The 27,918-nt window shown below is 49.8% G+C and overlaps 1 protein-coding gene across 1 annotated transcript in view; it reads right to left on the minus strand.

The window, feature by feature from the left end:
* Positions 1-27,918, minus strand: part of CACNA2D3 (calcium voltage-gated channel auxiliary subunit alpha2delta 3) — a 717,352-nt gene that overhangs the window by 62,292 nt on the left and 627,142 nt on the right. The window contains exons 28-31 of the mRNA XM_036878109.2: positions 8,126-8,187; positions 7,082-7,126; positions 3,304-3,366; positions 412-482 (exon numbers count right to left, since the gene is read on the minus strand). Of these exons, the coding sequence (XP_036734004.2) occupies positions 412-482; positions 3,304-3,366; positions 7,082-7,126; positions 8,126-8,187 (241 nt within the window). The remainder of the gene's footprint in view (positions 1-411; positions 483-3,303; positions 3,367-7,081; positions 7,127-8,125; positions 8,188-27,918) is intronic.

The following is a 27,918-nucleotide window of genomic DNA, read 5'->3' on the forward strand; positions in this document are numbered from 1 at the left end:
GCACCAAGTCTCTAAGTCTCACATGCCATCCCCGGGCTGCAGATTTCTAGAAGCTTCCCAGGTTGTCAATGTGAGACAAAATACACTCCTTTTGGCCGCTGAAAATGTTTCTGATTCTTTGCAGCTCTTTGCTTGAGACTGATAGGATCGTGCCCCTGTGCAGACTCCGACGGCAATACTGGCCTCCAATAAACTCCACGCTGGGCGAACAGGAAACTCTTTGTGGGCTGAGTTTCCAAGACTGGCACTCATGCAAGAGGCGTCGGATTTCAGCGAGATCTTCAGGGGCAGGAACACAAGCGCAAACCAGCCCAGGGGTCGGGTCTGGGCTCACTTTACTCGACCTTGGTTCGTTTTATTTTATTTAGGCCAGCTTTTTTGGGGGGCCGCAGGGGACCGTCAGACCCTTACCTTTTGAAGGAGCCCATTGTTAGCAGTTTGTTCATCACAGCTCCCTCGATCTCACCAAAGAAGTCTCCAGTCTGCGGAGAAGGAGAGGAAGTGTGGATGAATGATGGGCCCGGACACCTGACAAGTGTAAAAGCGGATGCAGCCTGGGTCCTGGAGCTAACGGGGCAAGGGCAGGATTTTAGGACTACTGTTACATAAAAGTGGGAAAGGTCTTACTGGTTGGTCCTCAGAAGTGAGGGATTACAGAGCAAACAAGCGAGTGGGTGTGAATGATCCACAGCACATGGCAGGGGCGGAGGGGTGGCATTGCGTGACACTCTCAGAGCTGGAATTCAAACCGTGAGCACATGCGGGCTGCACACGCATGCATGCACACCACGCCAGTGCAGTGTGCTCAGTGGAGTGAGCATTAATCTGCACGCAATCCCGTGTGGCTAAAACACTACTTCATGCAGACAGAAACTGGCTGGGGAAGCGCTCCCCAAGCAGTAACAAAAGGCATGGTTTATGATTCCTGGGTGACCTATTTAGAGGAACAGAGCAGTCCTCTCCACGGGCCCTGTAAGTTTCCTACTGTGGAAAATGCATCCTTTCTCAAAATCCCTTTCTGAGGAACACCCTCATTTTGGCCACAGGCAGTTCATAGGCTGAACAAGAACAGGACAGTCCAGTTCCGGGAGGAGGGAGTGTGGCCAGTCGGACTTCTACCCAGCTGCCCTCAGAGACCGTAAGGCTGAGCGGCCCTTCCGCACCCATGGGCTGGTGCCTTTTCAAGTCTGGTTCTTGGCACTGGCTGAGATCTGCCAGCTCTGAGTGGTGGAAGGAAGGATTCGCTCCTCGAGCTTCCCTCCAAGCTCCTGGAACCGCTGTCATCAGGGCCCCCCTGGGGTGCATGGGGCACCAGCCTCCCCCTGCCAACACCCTGGCATCAGGCAGCGAGGACCAGACCCATCCCTGCTGCAGGTGTCCGAGGACTTACAGCTTGCCTGAGCGCAGGGGGAGGGCCCTACGTAAGAGCCCGACTAACACGTCCGCAGGCTCTGTAGTAGCGAGCTCTGGTTCCATTACAATGGAGCCACCTCCCTGTGCTCCTGGGAGTTTTTAGGCAGAAAGGCATACCCAGCCTTGCCAAAAGGCCGAGAAACAGAGGGTGGGGAAGAGGGGATGACATTTCGTTGACTGTCAAGCACTGCCTTCTTCACTCCAGGGACCCCTGGTGCCTGGCACAAGCCGTGGGCGTGTGCTGCCACCAGGGGCGAGGGGACATTGTGTTGCAGGCGTGTCTGTGCGGCCGGTCCGTCGTCAGAGGCAGACGAATCAGCCTGATTGTGGCACAGGAAGCCAGACAAGGACAAAGAAGCCCAGGTGAGTGGGCCACAGGCCCCGGGGGCGCTGCAGGCCCATTCCTGGCAGGGCAAGAGCAGGAACCGCTAGGTAAGAGGGGCCCTTCCTCCCCCATGACCGGCCCCATCGCAGCTCCCCACGAGGAAGGTGGGAGGACAGAGCTCTCACAGGTGATCGGTCCGGGTTCCTGGGCTCGGTTCCTGAAGGTCTTGGAGCCTCTCCTCCCAGCCAGGCAGCCTACAGACTTCCTGCCCCCCCAGAGCCCAGCCTTGCTTCTCATGTCCACCCCCATCTAACGCCCCTCCGCTGGGCAGCGTCCACTCCGCATATGGGCAGCTCACATCTCCACTGGTCACCCAGGAAACATGCACTTAAAAGCCCCATAAATTCTCAGATAAGGGGAAACTGAAGCACAATCCCACCTGCTGCCTGGAGCCTGTGCTTATGAATTCACCAGCCATTAAGTTCAGGCCCCAGTGGGCCACACTTATAGACAATGAACTAATTTATTAGGCATTAATAGGCCTGTCATACTGTTGACTACTAAGGAATTTCAAATGATTTGATGAGACTTCATTGGAAAACATTAGAGTCCTCCACTAGTGGGGTCGCAAGAAGCCTCCTGGGGTCGATCACCTCCTTGCAGAGAGCCCGCCAGGAGGCTCAATGGGCGATGTGCTCAGGACCCCAGAGCCAGTTACTGAAGAGAGCTCACACCAGACACCATCTGCCCTCACGGGGTGCTCCTCAGGGACCCCGTACAGCTACACTCGCCTGCATGTTACCTTCGGTTAGCAGGCTAATTGCAGATTGCAGGAAAAATTCTGATTTTCAGCTTTAAAGGAACAATCTCTGTTTTTGTGTCACGATGCTGTGGACCTGAACTCTTATTCTGATTTCCAAACACAGTGGAGGTTTCTGTGCCCAGCCCTGGAGCCTGGTCTCTTTCGGTCTCGTTCCCTCCTGTCCCCACCCCGCACACGGCTCCTTCAAAGGACGCACATTCTTCAACCACCTCTAGATCCCTGTGGTTTAGGGCTGAAGTTAATCCCTGGACTCAGATGACTAATTTTGAAAAGGCAGAAACCAGAAAGAAAAGCATGAAGAATAATTATATTGGAATATATATATTATATATAATGTTATATATAATATATAGACACACACATATATTTATAAGAAGATAAAAGAAAATCGAAATTTCAAAAGGAGGAAACCTCCTTTAAATTGTCCAAACTCTCTAAGGCACCTCTACCCTTGAGGCGAAGAGTTGTATAAAGTGAACTTTGAATGAGGGGTGGAGCAAACCCGGGCTCTGCCTATACCCCACACCCCCCAGCTGGGAGGTAAAAATGCTTTGGGACCTGTGGAGAAGGGGCCTGGAGCATGTTTAGAAGGAGGGAAATAAGGTTTTATAATGTCCTGCTATTACCTCTTACATATAAAGATCATTGTCTCAAAGTTCTCACACCCAGGTCTGTCCCCCACCTCCAGAGCCCAGCACGTTCTGAGCTCCTTACTTTGAGGCAGCAAAAATGTCTCACTCACCTGCGTGTAGTCTTCAGACACCAGAATAAATCCATTATTGTCTATGAGGTAACAGTTCACAGTCTAGAAAACAAAAATGCCACCGTTTCAACCCTGGATTCTCAGACTTCTTTGACATGATGTTCTGCCAGGCCGAGAGAAACCCATTTTAGGTTGTTTGTGGGGGATGGGAAACGCCTTCTAGCTCTGCGAGTTGAGGCCATGGTTAAGCTAACCCTTGTGTTTACTTTACAAAACCACCAAACAAAAATAAATAAAGCACCAAGCAAGCTTTGAATGCCCCAGATTAGGATAAAGAGAATATAATTCACAAAATTATTAATTGCAGTTTGCCTTCCTTTTTGCTCTTTCTATGGCCTGAATAATATTTTCCAGGAACACAGTATTCAGAGGCCCCCAGGCCTGTATTCACAGAGGCTGAAGCGCAGCTTGTTTTGAAAGCAAAATGCCAGCACAATGTCATTACCTTAATGATGTATTAATGAAATCACTGTGTCAGCTCAGAAGACCATCAGGGGACCAGGTAATATTTTTTAATTTGTTCATAGACTTAGGTCGGGGGAAGGGGCAGACTTCTGTTAAAAGGGACCCTTAGGCCTCCTAAAGGTTTTCAAACTGTGTTTTTAATTGGGAGCTGGATTTAGGGGCAGGGCTGTTAGCTTTTGGTAGCTCAGCCTTATAAACTGTAGAAAGCAGGGCAAACCCCAACCTCTGCTTCCCCCACACTACTTTAATCTCAAGTCAATGATTTGCTACAGGCTAAGTTTTAATTATAGTGCTGTGGCGTTTAAACCTAAGGTTTCATTCCGTCCTTGATGTAACTCAGTTTCTATTTATTGCAGCTTTACCTACCTATTGCAGCATTTAATTTGTAACATATCTTTACCCTGAGCTAAAAAGTCTGCCTAGTGTCAGACCAGGGCAGGGCAGGCAGGGACTGCAGTCCCTGGTGTTGTTTTAGGTGGGCATGAAAGTCTGGCAGTGAATTGGTCAGAAGGATACACCCGTTATTAAGGTAGATCCTTTATGACTAGGCAGCCACTAGCTACGTGCAGATCTGAGTTAAATAAAATAAAAAATCCAGTTCGTCGGTCACCCTAGTCACATTGCCAGCGCTCTTGTGCATACCTGTGGCTAGCTATTAGGCTTTTGGAAGTTTCCAGCACTGTACAGATTTCTTTGGACTGCAGTGTACTCCAGTGTATTTTAGCCAGCCTACCATGGGCAATATTAGTCAGATCCCTATCTTTGTTTATTTGAATGTTATGACCCTCATTTTGTAGATATAGACACTGAAACAAAGAGAGAATCCAATGAAGGGGGGATGGGTGCTGGAGCGGGTCCCGAGCACAGCGTGTCCCATAAGCCTGAAGGGGTCAGGCTGGGTCCTGAGTGCAGAGGAGAAGCATGTGAATGAAACGGGCCCCCATGGCTGCTCTTGGTGGGGACCTGGCCAGCTGAGGGCAGTTAGGGGAGCAGGGTGGGGCATGGTCCCCAAGGCTTAATTAAAAGCCACGAAAGGAGATGACACATGGAAAGAGTCTGTTGCAAGGGTGGAGGGGTGTGGGTGGGGAGGCAGGGCTGGCTTTTCCATTCAAAACTGTGCCAACTGGTTGTCTGAAGTCAAAACTTAGAGTCAAAATGGGAAATGGATGACAATTTCAAAGCGCCCAAGGAGAACCTTTGAGCACCAGATCAAGTGCAGAAGTCAGAGCAAATTCAGTGCTTCATTTCCAAAGTCTGTGAGCCTTTTTCCATGACAGTTGAGAAGGGGCTTATCCAGGTGACTGCCGAAGGAGACCTTGAGCATAAGCCTTGTGCCTACAGTGCTCAGGGGATATCGTCAGCTGCCTAACCTGCCTGGGCCATTGCTGTCTGAGGTGTTAGGCGAACCATTACCCTAGGGAAAAGAAAAAGTCTGCAGACATTTTTGGGGTACAGCTAACATGAGGGCCTCCCATCTGCCAGGAGCTGTACATGTGCTTTTCAGGTTATCTCGATCATTCCATTGCCCTGCAAGGTGGAGATTTCCATCCCCATTATAGAGAAAACCGAGGCATGGAATGGCTCAGAAGCGTGCCCAGGGACGAGTGGCCTGCTACTGTCAGAGTCACAGTTTGAAGCTAGTTATTCTAACTCCATAGCCTGTGCCTCGAACCACCGGGCTACACTACCCGTGAAACCAGTGCTGGAACAAGAACCAGGTACTGGATGTTTCTGACTCTACGTGGGATCCATTTCTCCCTTGTTTTATACGTGAGGATGCACCCAGGCAGGGGCTTGCCGGAAGATGACTGCCTCTGGCTTTATTCATCAGACTGTTTACCCCAACTACTCATCTGTCCATCCAACCAAACATGCAGCTACCAATCAACCAACTATCCTCACAGCCAGCCCCCCAGCTAACCACCCAGGGCCCTCGGTTCTCTTACCACCTATTGGCAGTACCTGAACTGACTCTGCGAGCGGAGGACCTAGTGATGCTGATTAATCCACATTGTCAGGGAGCTGTGGTGTCTGTGGCTGAGCACCCCAATGTGCTAATAGGTGTCTCCGAGCCAGAGGAGAGGTGTGGGGCCACTGACTATCCTATGAGCGCCATCCCACACCGGCTGGAGGGGCGTTAGTCCTGAGGCAGCACACGATGCTCTTTCCTGAGGGAAAATGATTTCTGATCTAATGATCAGAAAAAGCTGGGCTTCTGCTGAAAAGCTGCTTGATCATCTCTTACTTTTTGGATACTGACTCATACAATAATTATGATTTTTTTTTGAAATGGTAGCCAGGCCTCTAACGATTGAGCATTTTGTATTTTAACTTCTTCATCTTGCACTCCCTTTTCTAGCTCTCTGCACGTTTTTCCTTTGCCCACTTTTTTGAAATATACTTCTAATAGGTTTCCTGTGTTGAAACTGTTTGATCAGGATTTCTTTAATCCCTGTGGTGACCAGAAGGCATATAAATATATGATTATTTGCAAGTTCCAGTTTATGTGTTGACTAATGTTTTAGCTCACGTGGGGAAAGGCTATGAGAGGCGAGAGGCATGGTCCCCCCACACCTGCCTGCTCGTACACGCGGGGCAGAGGCATGCAGGACTGAAGGCTGTGCAGACGTGAGCCTCATGGGAAGGTGCATGGCAATGGGGCAGTTCTTTTCTTCTGTTACTCAAGAGTGGGATTCAAATTCCTGCTCCCAAAAAGTGTGTGTGTGTGTGTGTGTGTGTGTGTGTGAGAGAGAGAGAGAGAGACAGAGAGAGACAGAGAGATAAAGAGAAAGGAAGGGAGAGAGAGATAGGGAGATGTAGGAGGGAAATGTGAAGCTAGAATGAAGAATTCTGAGTTTTCAGCCCCTAGATTTTCAGCTCATTTATTATCTGAGATCGAGCAAGCCATTTAATTTCTCTGGTGCTCAGTTTCCCCCTCCGTAAACTGGGACAGTCATGCCTTGCTTGGCCATTTCACTGGTTTGTTCACCAGGACGGGGAGATAACTTGTGGAGAAAAGGCTTTGAGGATTGTAATGTGTGCTTCAAATAGCAGTGATTCCTATAAAATGCCCAAATCCCCAAACTGCTGTCCACGGAGCATTTAAAGGGCATTTCACCAGCTTTCATGAACTGTCGGACTCGGGGGAGCAAATCAAAGAAAGAGACAAAGCAGGTGCTCCTGGGATTTGGAGCCTGGTGGGGAGCAATGTGGCTGACCAGCTCTGGGTTTACAGCCACAGTCCCTCCGGCAGAGGGGCCAGGACAGAACCGGGGCCCCGGGGCCGTCCTACCTCGTCCTCGCAGCTGATGGGGCACCGGCCATCCAGAGAGGCGCACTGCGGGGCGGGGCAAGCAGGGAAGACCCATTACTCGACATCCGTCCCAGCGCCTTCTGACCGCCGCTTAGCCACCCAAGGGCAAGCTATCAAAGTCCTCGCCTGTGCTGCCAACTCCAAATCTCACCCGGATCGCGGGCTCCGTGGGGGTCTCACCCGCCCTCTCTAGGAGCAATGCCAACCCCAAATGGTGACGTAAAAGACAATTCTTCCGGAACCCGGCTCTTTTTCATTTTGACTTATCTGTTTTGTGTTGTCATTTAAAATTGACATGTCAATAAAATTAATATTCCTAAGAGCTCAAAGCTTCAAGGGGCAAGATATGAAATTATGTAATTATTTAATTTTAACTCCCTTAATCTCCAGGGACTTCCAACTGCTGTGTTCTTGCAAATCACATCCCACAGTATCTTCATTTAAGAAATGATGTGACATTCCAATATTCAGAATTGGGCAGACAAAGGCGATTTATGTGTCGCCATTTGTGCTGAATTACTAAACAATACCCCTGAGATGACTTAGTCCAGAGAACAGAACCCAGATTCTCCAAGACGGAGAAGCCCTCTGGCCAAAGAAGGCAGATGCATGCTTGGTCAAATTTAGCTCTGCAAAGGCCTTCAAAGGTGCAAAAAAAAGAGACTAACAAATAAATAACTGGGCCTCACGAGATTAGAAAAAAAAGTCACGAGGGATGTTCTTAAAAGTCTTCAATATTTAAAACAAAACAAAACAAAAAAGGACTTCTCCTCTGGAAGGCACTATCTTGATCTCACAATTAAAATTGTTTGGAGGAGCAAATCCCCTGCTTCCCCAGCATGTGGTGTCTGACGTGCTGACAGCCCTTTATTCTGCAGTGAACTGAAAGGTAATCTGAGCAGCCGGCAGCTCACTTTACAAACACTCATGGGAAATCTGGCCCTTGCAGGCCCCGGGTACCCGGTGTGCACACCTGTATAATAACAGCGTGGCTAATGCCTCCATGGGCTGATTATAACTTACCTGTCTGCTGGCAGTCCAGAACTTCCTTTGGAAAAATTCAAGTTTCATCTGAATGCCTACAGCTGGGACAAATTATAAATTAAACAAGGTGTTAGAGATCCCTTTACACAATTATTGAAGATTCCCATTGAAAATTATCCATCCTGGCAAGAAGCTAATGTGAACACAGAAGATAAGAACACTTAAAAACTAAATTTACAGTGAAGCATACATAGGACGTGCTACCTTTCAGGTAAGGAATTCTCAAGGCCACCTGTCCTCACAGAACTCCTGAGCTAGAACAGGCTGAGCGCAATGCAGATGGCTCTTTGGAGGGCCATTACTTGCAGTGTCTAAAATTCATACACTTGTGATCATCCTCATTCCCAACACAAGCTAAAAACAAGAATGGGGGGAAAAAGGACATTCAGCAGATCACTTTCTTTTGAGATTTGTTGCAGGTATTGCCATCTAAAATGTAGAATATGCATGTGTTCTTGAGATAGAAAGTTAGAAAAGCAGTCGTCAGGAGGCCAGTATTCAGCAGTGAGTCACTTTGCTATGATGTGACTTCGTTGAACTGGCTCCCAGTACCCATGTCTCAACGATCTTCTCTCCTCACCCTGAAGGCATGATACCATTCTGTTTGTCTGTGACACACTGTGAGAGAAACACACAGAAAGGGAACAAGCTAAGATAGTGACTCAGAACTTTAGAGAGCGGCATTTGGTACAACCTCAGAATTGTGATAGGAACAAGCTCGCGCTATTTCTCTCCATGAAGCAAGATGATGCAACTCTTGAAACCATCTCAGGAAGTGCTCAAGTTGGGGCAAACTGCTCATCAGATGGTGAGATAACTTCAGAGGAGCTTGGAAAGAAGGAACGAGACTGTGCACGAATCACTGAGCTCATGTGGGACGCTCTTTGCCCCAGCACGGTTCTGCAAAGCTCAACCCATTGCACGTGACCTTTCCAATTTTCGCTATATGTACACACCACCAGTATTGTTCTGTATATTTCCATGCTTTTTCCTCGTACTTAAACACCTAAAGTATCTTCAAACTAAGGATTAATGTCCATCAAAAGAAATACACAATTATAAAAAAATAAACATTTATTCAGTACTCTTCAAAACTTGCACGTCACCACCCAGTGGAATACCCTGATCATTGCTTGGCTGGTTTTAGGAACCTGATGATTCAGGAAGGTCTTGGGCTGAGCGATCAAGTGTATTCTCATTTCCTAAAGGAATGGTTGAAGGAAGTCCTGGGAGACACGTTGACGGGGGCATGTCCTTGGCACCCCCTGTGGTCTTTGGACTTCAGACCAGGGAGGACAAGGCGACAACCAAGCCTGGTTGCAACATGCAGAATGGGGAGTGTCTGCAAGGTGCCATTTCAGGCCCTGGGCCTGTCCTACTTTGCCCCAAGTGTCTTCTGCCCTCAGGACCATAAGGTGCCCCCCAAGAGGGACCTATTCATGCTCCGCACTGGATCCCGGTCCCCCAGCAAGATGCAGAGCACACAGGGGATGCATCAGGAAGTGTTGCTTCTTAAAAACCTTTTAGGCGATACTGCAGTCAGAGTTCCAGAGGGTGGCGGAGGAGGGGCTGTCATCACACCCCAACCAAGGCTTTCCAGTGGCCGCGCTCGGCACAGCAGAACGCTGGGGAGCTGAAAGGGAGAGGACTGCTGCTGGGAGCCTTCCCTCCGCGTGCCAAGACCGTTTACCTCAGAAGTTCTGGGGGAGGCACCTAGGCGTGAGCAGTGTGAAAGAAGCACGCAGGTGCCTGGAATGTGCAGCCAGGGCGGAACGCGGCCGCTCCGGAGCCTTAGCGAAGTGGCTCTCAACCTACTGCCACGTGGACCGCTTCGTCACTGCGGCACGGCTGGTCCTTCCTGGCCCTGCAGAAAGTTTCAGAGAAAGCCCGGGAGACGCCGATTTAGGAGTAGGAGGCTGTTTTCTGCTGTTTCGAATAAATCTTGTCTTCCCAAATGCCTGCCGGCGTGTGCCTGTTGGGGATGAGCCAGGCCTGGAAGCTGTGAACCAGGCTGCGGGCTGGGATCCTCCTGGACCCACCAGCAAGCAGTGAGGGCCTGCCCTGGGCTGAGGAAGGGGCCTGGAATGAGTGTGTCTGGTTCTACCAACGGGAGGGGAGGCAGAAGATGGACTTCAGGGCAGAGGGACCTCGAACTCAATGTGACATCCAGTCACTGGTATTGAGCGGAGGGAGGCAATGAGTTTCTTCCTCCGCATGCCTCTCTCTGCAACTTCCCGAGCTGACAGAGTAATTCTAAGGCCACCTCTGAGGGCCAAGGTCAAGAGCTACGGCAGGCTTCGGGACCCTCCAGGATAGAAGCAGAGGTTTCCCGAGAGGCACCCACAAAGACCTTTCCATGGTGTTTCTCATTCGACAGCTCCGAGCCGCCCCGGCCCACCACCATTTGCTGAGTGCCTGGCAGTGCCCCCTGTGCCCTTTCTGAGTGCCCCCCATTCTCTGACGCAGCCAGCCCCATTCTCACCTCCCTGGTGCAGCTAGCTGCTCCCTCCTGGGTGTTTAGGCATCGCACATTCTTGCAGTCTGCTATCATCTGCCCCTCTCGGTCTGTACCCCAGCTCCGCAGAGCGCTTTAATCTTTCCGCATGAGTCAGTCCCTCCGTCCCATTAATCACGCGGCTGCTTCTCTCTGATCTCCCTCCAGCAGGCTGCATCCTCTCCCTGGTCCCGATGCCCTGAACTACACGCGACTTTCCCCGCTCCTCACCCACTTCCCGTCTGGGCAGTGAGCTCCATGCCCCACAGCCTGGCTGCAGCTGGCCTGCTGGCTTTTGTTCTGGCTGTGTGTGTTTGCTGGCTGACCACCCCACCAGCACCCTTGGCTTCCCATTAGCATGTCTGCACTTAGAGCATTTTCACCTGCAAGTTGGTGCACTACTCTCTGATCCTGAGTCCCAAGCCCATCGGCAAGTCGGCTTCATGACTGTGTGTTCGGTGGCCTTCTCTGTGCCAAGCTCTCAGCTGGGGACAAAGGGGGATGAGATCACAGGCCCCCATCTAGCGGGCGGCAGCCATGTGATAGAAGCAACACCAGAAGCTTGAATGGGCTTGAAGAGGATGGCGCAGACTTGGCCTGGGGTTGTGGCGCGGGCTTTGCGTGAGGTAAGGCACAGAGATCCGACTCACAGGGCAAGTGAGGGTGCAGCTAAGATGGCAAGCCAAGCGCAGAACCAGTCCGGCCACAGGATGGGGCCTTTGAAAAGACCACAGTGTTCTGAGGTTTCAAAGAGCGGGGGTGGGGGATGTGGTGTGCAGGCCAATGGTAAATGGCAAAAGGTCATCAATGTCAGATCAGGATGGTAGGAAGTCCACGACGGAAGCTTTGGAGAGGAAGTGCTCGGGAAAGGGCCCGGACAGTGGGAAATAGCGACATGACTTACGCAGCCTTAGCTGTTTAGTGCATTTGGCTAATTATCTCTTAAGGGTGAAAATGATTTAAAGTAAAGAAAACACACACACACACACACACACACACAAAACCAGAATAAAAATTCTTCCCCAACAGAAATGCTTAAGAGAATCCTAAGGCCAGCTCTCTTCAGAAAGTACAAATATGAGCTTCCTCTATTTTTCTTTGTTTTGTTCAATATTTTTTTTCTTTTTTTCAACTTTCATTGGAAAAAAATCACTATTGTTTCAGTGAGCCCCACTCTCCCCACCCAGCACACAGCCCAGATGGAACCCGAGGTACTTTCATGCCCATTTCTTTGGTCCTTTCAGGAGCATTTCAAGCCAAAACCGTATATTCTGATTCTAGTCTATCTTGCGAATTTAATAAAGGAAACGTGGACAAAAAAATGCTTTAGTGAAACCCAAGTCCCAAAGAGAAGGCAGAAAATAAAAATACCATTCCTGGACGTTGACATTTTTTAGACAGTCCAGAAAGTCATCAACATATTTCACCCAGAGGTCATGGTGCTCCTCACTTCCGTTCGAGTACGGATGCTCCCAGGCTCCCTGCCAGGAACTTCCACTGCAAGGATGGAAAGAGAGTCCCCCTTCCATGACAGCATCTGGCGGTAGCCTACTCACTTCCCAGGGGCAGAAGGGACCCATAAATGCTATCCCTTGGGACCCTTCTCAGTGTGCCAATATCGTGTGAGCTTCCTAGGACAGTGACCCCAGGATACTGGGATGGTCTTTGGAAACCAGCAAAACAGAAAGACCATTGTTACGAGAATTTTCATCCCGAACACCCCAGAGCCTCTCACATGAAGTGCTCAGGCATCTGGAACACTGATATGACCTTTGGTTTCAATTATTCAGGTTCCTCTTCCTGTGAGTCACCTCAGCACTCTAAGAGGGCCTGAGTACAGATGATCAGCTCAGCCACACAGACCACAGCCCTTCTGCTGAAACATCTGCCTTCCTGACTTCCCTGTTCCCCAGCTTCCTAACTTCCTTCCTACCTACTTCTTCCCTCCTCCTCATCCTCACATGTTTATCAGAAAGCCAGTATATACTAGGTGGTTGGTGTGCTGACATGAAGACATGAAGGATGCAACAGCCGGGGGTGCGGGGACCTGGGGGGACAGATCACCAAAGAGAGGGTCACACATTCTCAGAGCTGATGGCAATGAGCACAGAGCGTCATCTGAGCACCTGAACATACAGCCATTCATGTGCAGAATGTTAGTGGCTAGTGCACTTGAATCAGGACACACAGCTGACCTCAAGGGCTCTGTCCTGCAAGCTGTCCATTTAAATGGCCATGAGCTACATGTGGCTATTTAAATTAAAATTAAGTGAAATCAGTAATTAGTTCCTCAGTGGCACTAGTGACATTTTAAGGGCTCAGTAGCTCCATGGGGCTGGTGGCTATGGGACTGGACCACGCAGATCTTGAACATTTCCATCACACAGAGAGTTCTACCGGACGGTGATCCGTAACATAGGAGGGGTCACAGAGTGGACACTGGGGCTCTTTAAGGACTGAAGGTAAAGTTCTCCAAAGACCTGTCCATGCTGCCCACTCCCTGGAGGTGGCAGAAATGAGGACAGCTTAGGTGTTGAGGATTTAGATCAGATAGAAGTGCCAGGGCAGAAGACCTGGATTTGCAAGGGGAAGCTGGTCACTCGTTTCAGAGAAACCCAAAGAAATCAATGCAGTATGCTCAGTGTGGCTGCCACCCCCAAGATTGATTTATTTTGCTTTATAAAATTTGAGAATACAAATTACATTTCCAGTACTATTATATTCAAATGCATTCAAGATGAAATCACGCATGCATCTCAGATCAGGTTAATAGACATCTTTTCAAGTATAATCCAAGACCCGCCCAAAGAACAGTGTTACATGTAAAATTAGAAATAAAATAACTTTTTCATATTGTACTCATTTAGAAATCATTTTCTGTGGGCTTGTCCTCAACTTACAACGTACCCCTAGGAGCACAAATCCGGTTTGTAAAATAGTGCTCACCATGCCTGGCATGCAAGCTCACACAAACACCCCCACTACCATTGGCCCCATCCTCCATGCGTACGACATGCTCACATGCAGGTGGAGAGCTCACCCAGGAGACAGAAAAACAACCCTGCTGCCATCAGCGAATTATAGCCAGGGACAATCATACCAAGAGAACTGGTTGTGCACCCTATTCCCAAGACTGCCATGTACCCATGGATACATTAACATCACCTCTTTATCTCTACAGAGAGAGGCACACACCGGCTCTTGCTTTTGAACAGAACTTCACAGGGTGCAGGTAAATGCTACAAAAGAAAATGATGCATACTGGCACACTCAAAAGGCTTGACAGGGTTGTCAACATTCATGTTGTGATCGTTCCTAAAGCTTTTATCCTTCAGTCTTGCATTTCACCACCAAGTCCACCTTTCACGCCAATACACTGAGACTGAACAGAAAACTCACTTCTGATAAAGCCATACTGGCAAGTGGCTAGCCACATGCTTTAGGGTATAATATTGCTGGATAAATGCATTCTACAAAATGATGATATTGAAGAGGGGAAAAAAAAAACCTGTGGGGACACTGGCAAAATGAAGCAGAAAACAAGCCAATGATTCTCTAGCAGTGGAGCAAGCATCGAGAATGGATTTTTTTTCCCCTTCAGGATTAATGAGAGGAGTACTCCCCCATTCAAGCTCTGTCACATGCCCCTTCCAGAGCTGTGAGCGTTCACACACATTCAGGACAAGGACAGACAGGCCAGCATTCAGGATCCGTGAGGATTACTGTCTCCAATACTGGCAGCGTTAGCAACACGGGCTCATCGGCCAGGCTACCTGGCCACAACGTTGCGCTACTGGTTCCCACTGGCAGCTATTATTTCATTCCTCTGCACAGGCAGGAAGACAGGTCCCGGAGCTGCCCTGGGCTGGCTCAGCACCCCCCTCTGGAGTATCTTCTAACAGATTCCTCTCCCTGGGTAGGGAAATGGGAGAAAACTGTATCTTTCTTAGAGTGAATAAAACTAAAATAAGTTAATCAATGAAACACCTGCTCAGGATTTCCCATGTCTTTCATCACTTAGGAGCAGAACAAGTTTTCTTAAAACCCAAATTCTACAAGTAACTGCTGGCCATATACTATCCCATCCAGAAAATGGGCTCCCCACTGGTTATATTTGGGAGCAGGGTAGTGGCTGGTTGTAATCTCCCCTCCCACGCACAGCCCCTCACAGTCACCGAATTTTCATTCCTTCATGCACAACGGCAATGTCAGCTAGCAATGATAGTAACAAGGCCTGGCACGTTTGGATTCCAACTTACCCTAATTAATGGTCAATGGTAATCGCTGTTCACCAAGCCACATTTGTTTAAATGTTTTCTTCTTTTTGTTTTCAAAACAGTTAATTGCAAGTAGAACTAACAATGAGTCCGAGTGTCACTTTTTTGGAATATTTCACCATGAACTCGGGTTTGGAATAAGGCCACTGTGCTGGAGTGCTGAGGATAAGAACTCTACCGTCTCGTACTTCAAATGCGAGCCCATCCCAGAGGCCTGCTAATGTCCAGGATAAAGGGCTTACCACATGAATAGCAATTTAAAGCCGTAATGTGAATTATGACATAACTCATCTGTTAAGTATTTCATGTGAAGATTTTAATGAATTGCATGATGGAATGTTGGACAGAAAAGACAACTGAAATCCTGGGACTCATTTGGGTGAAACTGAGAACAGAGTATCCTCAGGACAATGAGGGTGGGGGGAAGAAATGGCAGTTGTATTCATGTCCCTCTGTGTGTCAGCCTGGCGAGTCTAAAGGCTTCCTTAAAAGATTATAGGGGAGGGAGAATGATCAGCCACAACCTTTTGAAAACTATGTAGATCAGAGAAATATTCGTTTATTGTAATCTTGCTAAAGCCCCAACATTAATCTCCAAGGTATAGTGTTATTTCATAAATTAGGGGAAGAAAAGCAACATTCCCACAGCAGCAGACACACCTCATATTTTAGCTTATGCTGACTGAAGAAACAATGATAAAAGGGGAGGTGGTAAGGTGACCATCACCCCTACCCGATTGCATGCTTCACTTGTGACGTATTCCCTGTGGTATGGGGGTGCGTAATCTTCCTTATGCATGTGCTTAGGTAACAAAGAGCTACATGATATATGTCTGTGGTGAGACAATGGGAGGGGAAACAGGTCTCATTATCACATGATTGACAATGCGATAGCAGAAGATTTCTTTGAAGACGCATAGCTGCAGGAAGTCTGTGTTGATCTGGAACCACCCCCACCCACAGTCTATGACAGCTTATGGGAATGCGTGTAGGAAGGCCCGATCTATTAGCCTACATGCTTCTTTCATGACTACTCTATTCTGTTCTGTCAGGGCTTCTTGGGGGCAGTCACCTTTGGCACCGTATAATAAATGACAATTATGAATGTTTCCTCCGTTTGGGTCCTAATTACTTGACAGGATCAATGGTGAAAAGAATTAACAGGGTTGTGGAATGGAATAATAATTTCCTTTTTACCCCTGAGGTTAATCTGGAAGCATTTTTCCAGACTTTATTGGAAGGACCCTATATTCCCTCAGCTTTCTGAGGCCACTGGAGCTGGCACCAGATCGTTTTTGTCAGATCATTTTATGCTCACAGAACTCTTCAAATAATATTATTTCAATAAAGCTTTCAAGCCAATACATTTCGAGAGTCAATTCCCATCCTTTCAACCTTCCAGAAAAAAATTGTTTAAGCCTCTGACTTCATTGTATTTTAATCAGGGTCATGCAAATCAATGTCCATTAAGAAAATTATAAGCTTCTAAAGTGTAGCTCCCCAGTTAATAATAACTTATTAGGTCACTGCCTAATAACAGTTACCAAAGAGATTATAACAAAATCAGGGATCGGATTTCCAAACATTTCCAAACCCATAATAAAATGGTCACATACATTTGCCAGACACCTCTGAGTGGATGTCTGTGACTATTTCATGTGGAGCAGCATGAAGACAGCCACACGGGTGGCTCATGGCCTGGGAGGGACGCCTCCGGGTCCACTGATTCTGCAGCTCACGGCCCAGGGGATGGAGAAGGAAAGGGGCTTGTCCCAGCACACCCAGCTCCTTCCAGAGGAAGTCCATTCCAGAGCTCCCAAACTCAGATCCCTGCAGGGCTGGGTGGGAACTGTGGCTGAGGAATGAGAGAACCCCTGGCTGACACAGGGCTGCTGCTCAGTTCAACTGACGCCTCGTAGGAACATGGTCCTAATGCTGAAAATTACTGCGATGCTGCAGAAGCTGAGAATTCTCAGAAGCTGAAAATCTACATTTAATATGTGCACATTTCATTAAAAAATTCACAGCACTTCGAGAACATTGCCAGATAAAATATTTCTGATTTGCTGAATCTTGGCAAGCCTACAGGGAGGGTCACAAGGCCCATCCTAGGCTAGGACCTGAGGTGACCTCTGTCACATGCATTTAGCCCTGAGACAGTCTGTGTCCTACAGCCAAATACTGGGACTGGGACCCAAGGCCATCAGGCATGACTTTCATGACTACATTTTGCTTCAGAAAATTCTTGCCTGGAAAGATAAGGCTCTAAATTAGTAAACATACTTGATGATTTACTTGAGACACTTCCCCCCAAATCAGTAAATCTGAACAATAAACTGATCAGGACATTCGGTGACTCACGTAGGAAAACTGCTCACTTATCACACAACTAGTGATGTATCAAGACTTGAGAGGTCGCCATTCTTAGAGTGGCCCGACCCCAATCAGATCCCCACACAGAGAAACCCCACCCAGACTGTTGACTCCCACCAATGCCTGCCTGGCCTTCCCTGCTGGGACCCTCCTACGGTCTGCCAGGGTGGTGTCACCCTCACTACCAGGGGATAAGCCTGACGTGGTTGCTGGGATATTCAAATTTGGTTCTGTCTGTCCAAGACACTGATGATGGATTTGCTTAGGTGATCGGGCTGTGGCCTTAAGAGAACTCTGAGAACACACTGCCTTCTCTGGAGGGAGAGAGAGAGGGAAGGATTCAATAAAGAGGTGGGACCTTCAGGGTGAGTAGGAATTCATGAGGACCAGGTAAAAAGGGAGGGTGGAGAGAGCACGTTAGGCCACCTGCAAAAATCCCAAGCTGGGAATGACCTTGACGGTCTGAGAACTCCAAGACCCCCCACAGGGCCAACACAAGTGGCAGAGCTGAACCTCCCTAGCCTTCATAAGGCAATGGCCAGGACCTCATGCGGAGGCGCTCATGCTGGGGACAGCTCATCACAAGCAGACCTGCCCTCCTGATGATGGCTCAGCAAGACCATCGTTCCCAATCTCTGTGGAGTCTCGTTTTACTCGACACAGAAAGGACAACACCACGACAGGCCAGGGAAGCCCCCATGCTCAGCTGGGAAAGCAAGACCAGCCTGCATAGGGCCTGCTTCCCTCTGGCCATCTAGACACCCGCTGCACAGCGGAACACCTGGGTGGCACATGTGTCCGGCTGTGGAAGACCTGGCCCAAGGCAGATCCTCCTGGAACACCTGCATGCGAGGCAGTCACGAGTTGGGAGGGAGCAGGACCGTGGAAGCATGAATGAGAAGCCCGACAGCATTTTGGAGTAATGAAGCACTTTTTTTTCTCTGACCTCTTAGAATATCAGGAACTTGGGATATTTGCAAATCAGCCTCGGAGTGAAGGACACCAGTTTTGTCCCATAGTTTAATCAGGTGGATGCTGACTATGGAAAAGTCATCTGCTGTCATTAAATGATTGCCCCTGACCTCGTGCGTGGCAGCCCCTGAGTCTCTCATCGGGGTTCCTGAACGGTCTTGCAGGACAGGCTACAGTGCCCGGGTCCCTGTGTGTGGCGAGGGTGGCCAGGCAGACATGTCCCTCAGTGGTGCGCTAGGCTGCCTGGCCTCAGGGTGCCTCAACCCAGATCTTCATCCGTCCCCCCAAGGCATGCCCCTCAGCCCCACTGGCATTCAGAGAAAGCGAATGAATGCACCAACAAGCATTCTTTGAAGGAGAACAGTTTGAAACACAGCTGTAACCAGCATTCTCCCAGAGTTCCCTGGCACCCCTTGGCTCTTCTCCATGCCCTCCGCTAAAGCATTCCACGCCGGGGGCCACGGGGGTGGGAGGGTTAGAACTCAGGGAACAAAGAAGAAAGTTCTGGATTTTGGAGTCTCAAAAGCTGAGGCCCCAAGGAAGTTCAGGGCTGGAAGAACGACTTGGGAACTGCCCCGGCCAGGCTCGCCCCTCCCCGCCCTGCCTCCAGCACCTCAATACCTCGCAGGAAGGAGGAGCTGGGTGGAAAGGGGAGGGGATCCAAGGGGAGCTGAGGTGCAGACGGCCGAGGTGAAGGCCTGCGCCCTGCTGGCCCAGCGGGTGTCCGCCCGCCTTCCCTGCACCCACTCTGGGCCTGAAGCTGGGCTGGGGGCTGGCACTGCAGAGGGGAGTACTCCCAGTGCTCACCGCGCTCCTGCGCACGCCTTGGAAGTGGCAGGACATCGGCGCTTGGCCTCCTCCAGCCCTTACTGCTGGGGGAGAAGCCACCTGGCAGGGGCCGCAGACACCACCAGCCCGAGGCTCCAGCAGGCCCATCAGAGTGGGGCCCAGGGAGCTGCCCGCCGAGTCCTGACCTCATGTGGACTGACCGCAGAGGACCAGAGGGGATCAGGCGACCCGGGAGATGCCTACGCAGTTAGATGGTTAAATGCTTCAGGAGAACAGGGTCCTCTGAGGACCCCGCTGTGACAACCCGCACCTCTTCTCCACGCAGGGTGTGGGCCACTGCCCGCCCTCTGCCGGGGCCTGAGGGGCGCCTGTGATCCGGGCCCAGTCCCATAAAGTTTCCTGAAAGGTCAGCAAGCCAGGCCGGCATAATCACAAGTATCTAGAATATTCCCAACTCTGCTGAGAGTTTGTAAAATCTAAAGATTTGATAAAATCCTCCCAGGTCGATATTGCCATTGTGACCTCTGTTTTACAGCTGAGAAGCCAAGACAGAGGACTCAGGATAGAAGTTTCCAATTTGGAAGCTGGGATGTCGCTGGGGGAACTAGGATTTCAACTCAGATCTTTCTGACTTCAGAGGAGAAACAGAAAAGAAATATTTAAAGTGAGTGAGCAAAGAGAATCACCTATAACTACTTAAAAAGATTAATTTTTTAAATACACCTATACCTGTTGAAAAGATTAACATCTGCTTACTATGAGATCGGTAAACCCATGCATTTTCTCACATGCTTTTCTCTCTGTTTTAGCTTTTCTTTCCAGCTTCTGTGAACTGATCAGTTTTCTGGAGGCCAAAAAGAGCTGCTAAGTTGCTTAGGGCTCCAAGCCTCCAGGCCTTTCTGCTGGCTGCCCCTCTGAAGAAAGCAGCACATAGGACACCCAGGCCGTGGGTTACTGCAGAGCACAGAGATGGCATCCTTTGCCTCTAGGGAGGCAAGTTACATAGCCAAGTGGCTACAGGAGCTGGTCCACATCAGAGAGGACAGACCCACAGGTGCACAATGGGCCAGGTACCCAATGAGCATCATCTGATTCTTTCAGCGACCTCAGAAGGGAGAGAATGTTCTGCTCATTTTAAAGATAAGACGCAGGCAGGTAAGTGACCTAACCAAGTGACCTAACCAGGGCCACGCTGCCACGAGGACTTGTGGAGCTGGGATTTGAGCCTGTGCCCCTGACTCAGAAGCCTCGACTAGCCGCCCACATCCCCTGTGGTTCTCGGTGGGGCTGCACCACCCCCTAGGGGCCTGTTTTGGAAGTCTGTAGTTTGTCACAAGAGCTGGAAGGCCTGCCATTCTGGGCCTTGAATGGAATTGAACTGTTCCACATCTACATACAGAGTGTGTCTTGCATGCGGAATTTTCTAGAAATGCAACTACCGTCCAGTGAGAGAGAGAGAGAGAGAGAGAGAGAGACAGACAGACAGACAGACAGACAGAGACAGAGAGGAATGTACTTTGTTTTGCCTGAAGCTTTACTGCTATTTCAGAGACTCTCTTATCACCAAGGAGGCACAGTTTGTGGGAAAGGGGTCCATACAGCACCCGGGGCTTTTCCATGCAGATTTCATTCTGTCTCCTCTTGTAGGTGTGCTACGAATTATCATATGAAAAAACGTGATGTATTATGAACTACTCTCCTTTTATTTCCTGATATTATAATTGGAGCATTCCATAGATTTTTTTTTTTTTGCAGCATGTGTGGGAACAGGTTTTATTTTCTATGCATTTCATTTTGGGGGTAGTACAGGAGATATTACAAACTACTATACAAAGGGGACCATGGGTGGGATAGGACTGAGCTCTGTCCTAGCATCAGGTCCCCCTGTGCATCTGTCTGATGATCACCCCCCTGCCCCCTCCCTTTATCTTGCCTTGAAAGCATAGATCTGGCCGGGCCAAACCTCACATGTCGCCATGGCTTCCTCTGTGTTGCCCTTCCCGTTTATTTTGGCCCCGATCGAGGTGCAAGATACTGGTATCCAAGGCTCAGCTCCACTGATGGGTTTCCCGTTGCAGAGGTGCGCAGTGAAGGCGCAGCTCCGACTGTGCTGGGGAATCGGGACCCCAAGTGAGCATGCGCTGCCCTGGGGCTGGTCTGCAGGGGCCTGCGCTGGGCGAGGCAGCCCCGTCTGCTCCTTTCCTTTCATCGAGCAGCCCTGTCTTTGACTCCCAGGCAGATGGTGAGAAGGCATGGAGCCTTGCACACCACTTTTCTTGCTAAAAGCATCTTCATTATAATTACGGTCAGCATTGGTGTCAGTGCCTTGGGAGCTCGAGAGGAAAGAAGGGACGACTTTGCGATGTCACAGCACACGCCAGGTCCTAGGACGAGGGGGCCAGTTGCGGAGAGCGAAAGGACCAGGCAGCGGAGCCCCCAGTCGGTTAAAAGGGGCCTTTGTAGTGGCTACATCTGTGCATTAAAATAAATCTCTCCCAGCACTAGAATAACATCTACATTCATTTGGGCCCGCGCCACATTCAGCATTGGAGAAACCTGACAAAACGTTGCTTGAGCACGTTGAGGTTTGCCAGCTCACAACAAAACGAGAAAGCTACCTCGGCAGCATGGAAATACTCCTGCTCCCTCCCAACTTTCACTGATGACTCCCATTTTTCCGGCTGCACTTAAAAGAAAAAGACCGCCCTTTCTTCAGGTGCCAACCACTTAACATGGCCCTGAAATGGGCGGCAAACTGCGCCGGGAGGTGGCAAACTTCAAGAGGAATCTTTTTCTTTCCCCCTCAAGGGAACTACTGGAGACGCTGTGGGCCTGATAAAGCCTTTAATAGCCAGAGCAACAGGATTTGGGGTGGCCCTCGGGTAGACTAGATGTGAACAATGCCTCGTAAAAATAATTACCACTACGTAGAGCGGACGACACCAGATGCGCTGAGCGGGGGCCCGTTTCCAAGAGAATGGCAGGCAGAAGAAATCCTCCATCTAGGATCTGACGGGATGTGACTGCCTGTGGCCGACGGCGTGGCTGCTCCTGTGGACTGGGTCCCTTCCAAGCCAGCTCTTAATTTTTCTGAGCCCCTGACCCACAGTGTTGGGAGAATTCTCGGCCTGCTCTTTGTTGCTTTACAACACAGTTAGGTCTGAAATCAGCAGCCAATCCCCCAGTCGGGATGTTGAGATGGACCCTGGTCCCCGTGGAGCCCGGTGGCCGTGCCATGGGTGGGTAGACTTACAGAGGCTTTGAGCTGGGATGGTGGAACAGACCTTGAGTCCAACGTACTTATTACACAAATGAGTAACCAGAGGTCCAAAGAAGCAAGCCGCTTGCCTGAGATGACTCAGAGATGGCCAGGCTGCCTTCCTCTGCAGCTGGGCTGGAGTGACAGAGAGCGGCTGGTTTGGCCAGTGGGGCACGCCCTCTGTCGGGTGGCAGAGCCCCAGGTCCCGCACCCGCACCCACTCCGTCCCCTTTAGGGAGCCTTCCTGCCTCCAGTTTCAGTGCACAAGGTTTGGGAAGGGTTTGCCCCGCACGTCGCGGGCAGAAGAATGCATGCTGTCTTCCTCGGCCGTAGTGATGGACACCAGCCCAGGCTTTGCCAGTGAGAGCCGCCCCGGGCCTTTGAACGGACACTTCCAGGAAAGAGCAGGCTTCCTCCCACGGAGTTTGCCGAGCTGGGCAGATGAGTGCTGGGGGCACTATGTGCAGAGGGCTTGCTTATCAGCAGGACCAACACAAAGACAAGTAACAAGAGACTGAGACCCTGAGGCTTCAGCTGACCCCTGGATCCAACTGTGCCTAAGCCAGCACAGCTTGGGACTTTTCAGTTACAAAACAATGAGTTTCCACCCATCCAGCCAGTCAAATAACTAACTTCTCTAACTTACTGATTTTCCTGAAGCCACGCTGAGGTTGGGTGTAGCGGCTTACAGTGGATAGAGTCCTGGCAAACGCAAATGTGGTCTAGGCTGGCGGCTCCTTTCCATAGGAGGTGGGCGACTTCCCTTCCAGCACAGAGCGCCTTCACCTACGCCCTTCCGTGCAGCTACAGCCGAGGACAGGACCAGTACAGATGCGAAGCTATGGCCTGCAGCCGGCCCTGCTGGACTTCCTGTCCGGCAGCACTCGTGAATTCTGTTCCCCTTCCTAGGGAGCCTCCGTCCACCCGGTGCGACCCTGGCCATGCCCAGCAGTGCCGGATCAGCCTGACCACACTGGTACTTATGGCTGAGCCCTTGCAGGAAGCACGGTACCTTCTCCCAGTCCAGCTGAACACACACAGGTCCTTTCACGGCTCTTAGGAAGCACCCCGGATAATAAGGAAGCAAGCCCTCGTGTCCCCATGGAGAGGCTGGCTGCTTAACTTGTGGGAGCAGTTTCCTTTCTTCCCTCCCACGGTGATTATGGGGCATCCTGCAGTTTCACGGAGGCAGCTAGAAGCTGGTGTAGTGAGAGAGGCAGTTAGCTTAGGGGCTCCCAGGAAGCTGTCTGGAATGGGCCTGGGGCTCACACCACACCTACACTTTACCAGTACAGAAGTTTCTCAGCTCAGCCCCTCTCCAAGACAAGAACACCAGTATAGTGTGAGGTCGTAGGAAGTTTCCGGCTGCAGACAGGTGATACTCAGCCACATCTCCTGCTCAGGAGGCCTGTCTTGTGTTAAAGAGGAGAAACTAGGGCTGCATTCTCAGAATCTCCCCTTTGGGGTTCCGGCTGGGAGCCTGCCCTTGAGAGAGCTAGCCCCAGATGAAGAAGGGCACCGAGGAGACAGAGGCCGTGGGGCTCCCGAGCTGGCTGTGGGCAGACGCGAAGGTGGACCAGCTCCCACGTGAGCTCTTGAGGACCGCCTCTGCTCGCCCTTCAGGACCACAGAGGCTTCAGGCTCCCTCTGTGAAGGTCTGAGCATGTGGGATGCCTAGAGTAGTTTCCGTTCCCAGGACTGAGTCCTGGCTCATAGTCAGCACCTCCTATTTTCACGGGGTACAGCCAAAGCAGAGGTTCCCTCTACACACGGCTATGTGTCTGCCATCTCCCAGAAATAGGGTCCTTCCCGGGGGGCTGCGGGGCTGCCTGGCACTCAGGATGCTGTGGACGGTGCTGCTATCCATGGACACAATTCTCTCCTGCAGGGCTTTAGGGGAACGCCCCATTGACTCCTGTGAAGTCCTCCCCTGCACTGGGACCCCAGCCTGACTCTGGGACTCCACGCCTGACCCCTGTCCAGCAGGTCCTAGCCTCAACCTCGCGTCCTTCCTGTGGCTCGTACATTTGCCTTAGCAGCACTTGAACAGTACTCTGCCTGCTGCTCTTGAGTCTGCTGAGAAAGCCGAGTGTGATGGCTGTGCTCAGGACTAGAACGCAGCAGGTAAGCTCACGCCGTTCAGTCATACAAGCTGTGATGACAAAGTAAGATCTCCGTCTCCCACCAACTGCTCCTATAACAAGACGCTGAAATCCTCCTCGAACTGTGGCCGCTTGGAGTAGGCAAGACCGACAGCTGCCCACCCTGCCTGGCCTCTCCAGGTACGTCTGAGCATCTCGAATGCACCACGGTCACAGGCAGATGCATTTCTCACAATTCCAAACTATGTTTATCAATGGAGTATTACAGTTACCCCTAAAAATCGTTCACACTAGAGCTCTGTGCCTGCAGAGTACTCTTATTTGGGGCACTAAATGGTCCTAGGGATTTGTTTTTTATAAACCACATCTGCTTCCAAAGTTGCATTTCTTACCTTTTATCTCTTCCTTTGTTCTCTGTGTTGAAGAAAGGACTGGATTCTTTCCATTCAGCGGAGGAGAGAGCAAAGCAATGTGCTCTCAGGTGTCACATGGCACACTTGTGCCTCTGAGGTCCTGATCCAGACCCCTGTGCAGGCACGTGGCCCTGTCACTATTTGGCATTCCTGGGGCAGGTGAACCTGCTTTTGTCTGCATTAAATCAGACTTCTCAGTCTTCTTGTCCACTGGAAGGGTTATTTGTAAGAGGCTTCATCTTCCTTCCTGCTGCTAACGGCTCCCCATAGAGTCTCTCTCTCTCCCTTTCTAAACTTGTCTGTATTCGATAAATGAGCATCTCCTATGCTGGGGACACAGGGAAGGATATGAGTCGTACACCATGTGTCCCCAAGGCTTACAATCACCAAAAGTACGCAGAGAGTACACAGCCAAGGGCCACATGAGTGATCTGAAAGACATGCACAGGATGATATGGGTGTAAGAGGGGGCACCCACCCAAGTCCTTGGGGAAACCACTTTTAATCTGCAGCTGTAGTAGGGGGTAAGCGTTAATAGATCTACTGCATTAACCACGGACTGCCCAGGAGGGACTTTTCCACATGATTCAAACCCTGGCTGGTCCCTGTCTCATCGCCCTTACTGTCTTTATGCAGCAGGACACCTATGATCTCAGGAGAAGGGAGGGTGGCTCTAGACATGGAATGGAGTGGTGACAGGAAGCATTTCACATCCACACTTGTGGCATAAGGGGCGACTGAACTGGACAAGCCGGAGATTGAGAGTCGGCGTCACTGAAGTTTGGAGATTTCATGCAACGTGTCCCAGGTCACTGTATTAACATGAGGGAGAGCATGGAGTGGACTCCAAGCCTCTCAAAGATGCTGTTCTCTGTCACTATACACGAGTAGGATACTGTCCATGCTCTGCAGACTTCTGCAGCTCCTGGGTGAGAGAGACCCATGTCTGAACTGGGAACAGAAAAAGGGATCCAATAAAAGATGGCATCTAAGGACAATGATACCTGGTCCCACTTGGCCACATTCAAGGCCCAAACTCTACAAAGTAATGCTTAGAGAGCCAGACCCCCTGACAATTCTAACCACTGCCACAGATAGGCTGGAGGGCACAGAACTAGAATTACGAACACATGTGTCCTGCAGCCCATGCCACAAGCCTCCTCTTCCACAGTCCTGGAAAATGCTGATGTCCAGATGAGGTCAGGGTGAGGGACTGAGCTGGGAAAAGGAGGACTTGCAGCTCCCTACTGAGGCTTCCTAGTTTCTCTTCCCTGCCCCACTCCCAGGTACCAGCAGCCAGGTTTGTATCCCCCTAAGCAAGCGTTAGAGTTACTAACATCCAACCTGCCCCCTCAAAACTGTCTGGCTTTCCAATCATGCACCCAACAGTAAAGCCCATTGGCGGGGAAATTTTGGATCAGCATTTTAGTGATTCCTTCTTATATAAGAACTAATACCACACATATTTTTGAGGAACCTTCAGCATGAAAAAGAAAGGCAAAAACTAACAGAAGAATAAATGAGTTAGAGTTAACAGCATGGAGAGCAAGGACAGAACAATAACTTTAACTATAGCCCATATATCAGAGGCATCAAAGAAAGTATTGTGTCCTTGGAATGAGAAGAGCCTGCTGTAAAAAATAACTCTTGGAAATTTAAAATAAAAGTACGAAATAAACAAATAAAGTGAAGAGTTGAAACAAGTTGGAAAGAGAATATCTCCCAGAAAATAAAACAAAAACTCTTAAGAAAATAACATAAGAAAATATCCTCAAATGGAAGGGTATACATTTCTAAATCAAAAGAGCTTGCAAAATGCCCAGCACAATAAGTGAGGCGGGTCCACAGCTGCAAGGAATTTCAGGACACCAGAGACAAAAAGGACATTCTGGAAGCTTCTGGGATGGCTACTGGCAAACACGGTCCCACAGAAAGATCTGGAAAGAATGGCATCAGATTATATTTCAAATAATAATACCAGGAGTCAAAAGAAAATGGAGCAATGCCTTCACAGCTGGGAGAAAAAACAATCTCCAACCCAGATATCTATACCCAGGCAAATGATCAGTCTGGGTAGGAGCAGAATTACAGGATCTTTGAATTATAAGGTCTAAAGAAATCTTAATTTTACTTCCCTTTCTTAGAAAATAATGGGGAATGAGGAAATGAGGGAGTAAGGCAGGAAAAAGGAAGGACAGGTCTAGGAAAAAGAGGGCCATCGTAGAGGAACATGGTGAGGGGTGAGGGGACAGAGTTAGGAGCCCAGCTGCGCAGCCTGCAGGGCAACTGTGCAGACAGGAGCAGGGTGGGGAAGGGCCAGGCAGTGAGGTGTCTCCAAAGAACGGTGGCACGGAAGTACCGAACGCCTGGAGAGCGGTCCCCACAGGCATTTGAGAGAGCTGGTAAAACACATGGGTGAGCAACAGTGATGCATAGAGGGAAAACTAAGGGCATAAAAGGACACGGGGCTTTTTCAGTCCAGGGAAAATATACGAAAGACAACACACAATAGCATGGTATTTAACATGGTAGGGAATGTACATAGATGGTCCTAATAATATGATCACTGTCTGGTTGATCAGAATTGTGAGGTAGGTATGCAGCTGTGTCGGCGGAACACAAAGAGGGCGAGAGGAGCTGATGTAAGAAGTCCAGAGAACCGTTATTGAAGGAAATAAACAAGTATGTCTGAAATTAAACAAAGTCCAGCCATCTCAACTTGCTAACGAGAAATAGAGATGCTAAGAGGGTTGGAAGCTGTGGCCTGTAGGAAGTGGGACTAGGGGTGGGAGTGCAGGGGAGCCTGCTTTGTTTCTTTACAAGCTTTGTAGTAGCATTTAATTTTTTATAATAGTGTCCCTCTATTATTTTGCTATTAAACCAAGTTTATCAGAAATAGAAAGTGAAGCATGTATGGGAGCAAATCAGCAGCAGCTTCAGGCTCCTGGAACGAGACCCAGGCCTGAACCCCTTCTCTCATTGCTCATTCCTGTGTGCCCAAGTAAGAGGCCGTGCACACGGGGAAGAGGTGGGTGATCTTAGGGAGATGCTGGCCTGAATCTTTGAGCTTTGTCTGACTCTCCTTAGCACATC

Source organism: Manis pentadactyla, chromosome 1 (genome assembly GCF_030020395.1).
Source record: "Manis pentadactyla isolate mManPen7 chromosome 1, mManPen7.hap1, whole genome shotgun sequence".
NCBI lineage: Eukaryota > Metazoa > Chordata > Mammalia > Pholidota > Manidae > Manis > Manis pentadactyla.